Source organism: Vicia villosa, linkage group LG3, assembly GCF_029867415.1.
Source record: "Vicia villosa cultivar HV-30 ecotype Madison, WI linkage group LG3, Vvil1.0, whole genome shotgun sequence".
Lineage (NCBI taxonomy): Eukaryota > Viridiplantae > Streptophyta > Magnoliopsida > Fabales > Fabaceae > Vicia > Vicia villosa.
This window is the reverse complement of record NC_081182.1, coordinates 92,898,308-92,904,581: the sequence shown is the minus strand read 5'-3', so window position 1 is coordinate 92,904,581 and position 6,274 is coordinate 92,898,308. Positions and strand designations below refer to the sequence as shown.

General features: G+C 35.0%; 2 protein-coding genes across 2 annotated transcripts; one reads left to right on the top strand and one right to left on the bottom strand.

Moving 5' to 3' along the window:
• The first annotated feature begins 2,958 nt into the window (after positions 1-2,958).
• LOC131658571 (agamous-like MADS-box protein AGL80) lies at positions 2,959-3,609 on the top strand. The gene has a single exon (XM_058927850.1). The coding sequence runs from the start codon at positions 2,959-2,961 to the stop codon at positions 3,607-3,609; it is 651 nt and encodes a 216-aa protein (XP_058783833.1).
• Positions 3,610-4,428: 819 nt separating this feature from the next.
• Positions 4,429-5,726, bottom strand: LOC131658570 (uncharacterized). Its single transcript, XM_058927849.1, has 3 exons — positions 5,516-5,726; positions 5,000-5,337; positions 4,429-4,857 (listed from the first exon to the last, which is right to left on the bottom strand). Exons 1-3 carry the CDS (start codon positions 5,724-5,726, stop codon positions 4,429-4,431), a joined length of 978 nt encoding a protein of 325 aa, XP_058783832.1.
• Between the last annotated feature and the right edge of the window lie 548 nt (positions 5,727-6,274).

Sequence of the window (6,274 nt, the reverse complement as noted above, 5' to 3'; positions counted from 1 at the left end):
GATTATGTTGTCGACAGATATAGAAATTATGGCCTCAAACTCGATTGGTCACTTAGTTAGCCTATGTTGATATGTTTTCCACATAACATTCAAATCTGTATCACTCTTCAACTCAGTATGATCCTATTTCATCCTTTCATTAGTATCAATCCATGGTGCAAGAAACTAGGTATTACTTACATTTATGTTCTCGGTGACGGGAAACATATTATTCGGTTTGATCTCAGAAGAGCGAGACAGGTGGTATCCTTAAGGAGCCTAAAATCAACAGGAGGTTTCACCCGGTTGAATCACGTTTCTGCCTTATTCAAATAGTGAGGAATTGTAAGATGATTTTTTACAATACATTATCCTTATTTATTTGGATTCATTATAGACTTCAAAAAATGGTCGGTGCAATCTTAATCGTATAAAACAGTCGGCAAATTCTTAACCCTTGAAAATACACTACAAGATTATTTGTAGATCCTCTACATTTTTCACTAGGTGCATGAGGTTTTTAAAAAAACTGTGCTTTTTAACTACCATATTTTTCAAAATATCTGATTAATCATCTCAACATTTTCTTCTATCGAATATTTTGAAATATCCATTATACTTATATGCAATTTTACCGTACTTATAAAAATATCTGGTAAAATTGTTTGTGAAACATGAATTTTTATCGAACATTTCAAGAAGCCGATAAAAATGCATTTTTTAAAGAAAAATCTGGTATAAAACATAAATTGTCGGTAAAAATGTATAATTGTAAAAGTTTGATAGGTGGTTCAAAATATCCGATAAGATGCAAAACTTTTCGAAAAATTTGAAATGTTACAATTGAATAGTAAAACGATTCGAAAGGGTAATATAGTAAAAGCATTGGAATTTGGGGTTGTCATGTTTAAGTGAGGGTGATTGGACAAAATCTCCTAATAATACCACACAAACCTCCCTTTCTAAGATTTTATCTCACCACCCTATAAACTTAACTTGGCACCCCTGGATGTTATGCTATTACATTAATAACCTTTTGAAATATAAAAATACATTTCACTATTCTATGATAACATTTTGAGTATTTTGAAAAGCTCTTGTCAATACAAATTTTTTTCATTCAAAATTTTAAGTAGTGAGTACCTAATTATACCAATTTTTTTTATGTCTTTACCATATTTTTCTGAAAAATATATGCATTTTTATTGTATTTTTAGTAATTCCCGTTAAAAATGCATACTTTCTACTGCATATTTGGAATAATACGACTAAAATACATATATTTTTCGAGATTTCTTGGAAAAATTGATAAAAATGCAGAGTTTCTATTAGATATTTTCAAAGTGCATGCATGTATACTGGTGATTTAGAAGAAAAAAACAGACGTGAACAATTTTTATATGGCTAAATTGAAATTTTCTAAAAATCCTAGAAAACGATGAAGTTTTGTGGATTTTAAAAAATTTGGTAGTTTAATTTGAATCATTTTTTAATTTGTTGTGAGGACCAAAGGATCATTTGACACGATTGCTTTTAGGCAGCGTGATAGAGTTGCAGTTGTTGAAACGAGGGCACGTCAGATGGGAGATGATGTCGAGGACTCGCATATTTGAGCATAAAGAGTAGCTGTGACCAGTTCTCACAGGAGGCGAATGATAGTCGAGCATTTTCTTGCACTCTGCAGTAACTAACATAGAGAATATAAACTTGTTGATGGATTGACCAGAGATTCTGATAATGAGCGAGTTGTGAAGGATGTTTATGAAACAGTTGAATATGACATACAAATGCTAGTCGAGACAAAGATTACCCTGCAAACGTGTTTACAGTGATGTCTAGTAAACAACTGCTAGTCTTCCAAATTCTTATGTTTATTTTTGGTAACTCACAAGATCGACTAGATTGATCTTAGGGCATGTGCCTAAGTGATTCTTTCTTAGTAATAAAATTCATCTTCTTGACTCTATTCTAAAAAGGATACTCGAATTTATAATTAGTGTAAAGGCAATGGAATACGTAACAATAAAATTTAGAGAAAGACTTAAAGGATCTCGACTGTAAATATAAAAGACATAATTTGATGAAAAGTATGTAAATGACTTATACTAATAAAACGAAAATAATATTAGAATGACAATGGTGTTACACGTACATTCTCAGCAATCTCTTTCTCCCACACTTGATACTTGAGCAATTTTAAGTAACTTTGTACAAAATGAATACTCCTTTTAACATAAAAAGACTCCTATTTATACTAATTCGACCCTAACGGTCTTTTTCTAATGGAATGCCACGTTGCTTCCACGCGTCTTTTCGTTAAACGAATTACTTTGAAATTCAAATATTCCCGCTCGAAGCATCCGAAACGCGATCCACGTGACTTATTTAAAATGTGTATACTCTTCGAAATATTTTGCAAATATCTTCAATCCTCGCTTAAAAAAATTTTGAAATATTATAAATGAATAGTAAAACTGATTTTTATTATAAAAGAATAATATAATAAAAAGACCATAATTGATTTAAATGAGGTGACTGGACAATACCTCCTTCTTACACCACACAAACCTCCCTTTGCATATTTATGCAAAACAAAATCCAAAGAAGCCCACCCTTTATGTGTAGTGTAGCCCAACAATGAAATAGTCCACGTGCTGAATTTGAGAAATAATGATGCGGATATTCCATGGATCCCAACATAGATAAATACTATGAATGGCAATTATCCCAAACGTACATGAATCTAGAGATTACGTATATCTATTTTTATAGTATATCTACATGGATGGAATGAAAATAAATTCATTTTACCGTTACAAAAATGCCAGTTGGAAAAATATAGATCCATGCACCTAACCACGTACGTATATCCAATGTGGTCTCTATATATACAACACATAATTCACAAAACGAAAATTACCAACCATCAAGTTTACTTCTTTTTCTCTATCGATTTTCATCTTATTCTTGTCAAAAACCATGACTAGAAAGAAGGTGAAGCTTGCTTTCATTGAGAATGATACTGCAAGGAAAACAACTTACAAGAAAAGGACGAAGGGTTTATTGAAGAAGGTCGAGGAATTATCAACCCTTTGCGGTATTGATGCTTGTGCGATAGTTTATGGCCCATATGATCCTCAACCTGAGATCTGGCCGTCGCCGTCGGGAGTTGAAAAGGTGCTTTTGAAATTCAAGGCAGCGCCTGAATTTGATCAAAGCAGAAGGATGGTGGATCTAGAGAGTTTTCTGAAACATAGAATTTCCAAGGCTGAAAAGCAACTTAAAAGGCAATGGGCAGACAACAAAGAGACAGAGACAACCATGCTGATGTTTCAATGTCTCAATGCTGGGAATGTCGAGCAGAACGATATGTCGATGGATGTTTTGAATGATCTTTCTTGCATGATTGATCATAATTTGAGGAAGATTGGTAGAAGGATTGAATCAGGTGATAGTGAAAATATTAATCACCAAAATCCAATCGAAAGTCAAGTCATGGCTGCTCAAAGCCAAAGCCAAGTCCAACTCCCTATGGCACCGCCTCCGCCACTACTACCACCACCGCCACCACCACCAACCGTACCTGATAATGATGTTATTGAAATGATGAGTAGGTTGGGATGGGTATGAATACGGATGTCATTCGAAAGTAGTTGTACATGGACTTGATGATGCATATCCTTTGAGGTGGATATCACGACTTTAGTCCAAAATTTTAATTATATGATGATTTATATTTTTGGTTTTTTTGTGTATGTGAGGATACAAAATTTTCACTTGTTTTATGTATTATTGGTGTTTGATTGAGTAAAGAGTCTATTGTGTGCATGTGTTTTCAATACTTTTTGCAGTATGCTTAGCTTGACTATTATTAACAATTACATTTATCTATAAAAATAGTGTTTTATCTCATGTTATAAATCTGGTGATGAAAGGTAAGGATCATAGAAAAAAAATTAATAAAAGATAATCAACAAACAATGGATAGTTGAGCCTTGGTCTTGAATGAGAAGTGTCTTGTAACCTCCAATTTTTTTTTCTAATAAGTAATGCTTCATTAAACTTATTCAAGAATACAAGAAGTAATTCGAAACGGGAAAGCCAACAAAAAAACACTTAACCTCTTTAAACATCTAAGAGGCGAGATATTTTATATTTCAAATTACAAGACACAAAAGAAATATTAACAATACTAAACCATCTCCACTAATAGGAAACTATGGCGGTATAACAATCATCAAAATTAAACTATTTACCTTCACACAATATAGCATTTTTCACCAACTAAATGTTCCACACTACCGCCATCCAAATCATCCCTATTGTTAATTTTTCATCTTTATCCCTAATCTTCCCAAAGCTCGAGCAACAATTCCTCAATTCCTCCGCTGTTAACTCCTTCACTTCCCCTAACCATTTAACAATCTTATCCCATATCCTTTTAGTGACTTAACAAGAGTCAAACAAATGAGTTAGGGTCTCTTCTTCTTCTTCTGCATAAAAGGAAAAATAAGAATCCTGCAAGTTAACTATGATATTCCTTCGTTGGAGTTGTTCCCGGGTAGGCATTCTAAACAATAAAAAACTCCACCCAAAAATTCTGATTTTCAAAGGAACACCCAAAGACCATAACACCTTCAGTTCTTCCTTGGTACCAGCTTCCAACTCCGCCCGACACTCCCTATTCCTAGACACCTTCCCCCATCTCTTGACCGAGAACCCTTCTTCCACCGCCGCTTCCCATTCAAACTCGTCATCCTTCTGTTGAATCGGAACTGCATCCTGCAATTGGCGAACCAGATCACCCATCAACCAATCCTGCCCGACATCGTTGTACAAAGCCAACCCCTTCGTATTCCACCTCCAAACGCCTTCTTCCTAATCCCACGCTTTGTCCATTGTCATGAAGGGATTAATAGCAATATCATACAACTCCAGATAGGCATCCGCTAATCTTTCATTGCCCAACCACTAAGACGATTAAGTCGCTCCATCAAATCGAAACTTTAAATGTAATAACCTTATTGTCATTAACAAACATCTTAGCCGTCGGATTAAGATATCTATACTCTAATAATTTCCTCCACACATCATTATCCTCCATGAGAATTCTCCACTTCCACATCATTAAAAGGGCGGTATTAAAGCTTTCGACATCCCTTATACTCAACCCGCCTTGATCCTTCTCCTTACTCCAACTCACCCAATGATTACCTCTACTACCTTTGAACCCCCTCCATACGAACCTCCCATGAATACTCCTAATCTCTTTAATAACTTTTTTAGGAACCCGATAGAACGACAAGGAATAAAGTGGTAAGGAGTTTAGCACATAATTGATTAACACCACCCTCCATCCTATTGACAGAAACCTACCACTCCACTTTAATAATCTAAAAACGGCCTACATCACCCTAGGGCTATTGGCCACCATCACCATAAGAAATTTAAAATGGAATAGAACCCACTCCACAAGCTAAAAACTACGAAGCCATATTTAAAGTCATATCTCTTATATTGAAACCATAAATATTACTCTTAAAGAAATTCACTTTCAAACCCGACATGATTTCGAAACCTCTAAGAACGACCTTTAAACACCATAAGTTATGGTTACTTCCATCATCAAATATCACAGTATCATCCGCAAATTGGAGGATATCCATGGATTCACTATCTCTGAACCGGAATCCCTTGAAATCCTCTGATTCCACCACCTTCTCCACTAATCTAGTTAGACCTTCCATTGCTACGACAAACAACAAAAAATGGGACAAAGGATCCCCTTGTCGCAAACCTCTTCCCAAGCTAGTCTAGTCCACCCGCCAAGGTGATTTTGCCTCTCTCAATTGAGGTATTAATCCACTATTACCAAAATAATTACAATTGCATGGGCAACCGCTGATGACTAACACTACACAAGCTACCCGCAAGTGACTAACAATACAATGCACAAGCTACCCGCAAGTGACTTACAACTTTGCACAAGCAAGCGCAAGTGACTAAAAATCCTACACGAGCAACCACAAGTGACTAACAAGTTTTAAGACTCTCTAGTCCTAAACTTCCCAAGACTTCTGACCAACAGGTCTCTTGAGGCACAATTAAACAACCGTTTGAATCAAAGTTTATTTACTGTATAAATGCTTCTACACAAGCTGAATGTAAACGGTATATTTCAAATTCTAGACTTAAGAGTATAAAGCTATGAATAGTCTTTCAAGAATGGATATGATTGTGAATTAGCAGCTTTCTCTTTGAGTCTTCAAACCCTTTATATAGATAATATAATAAT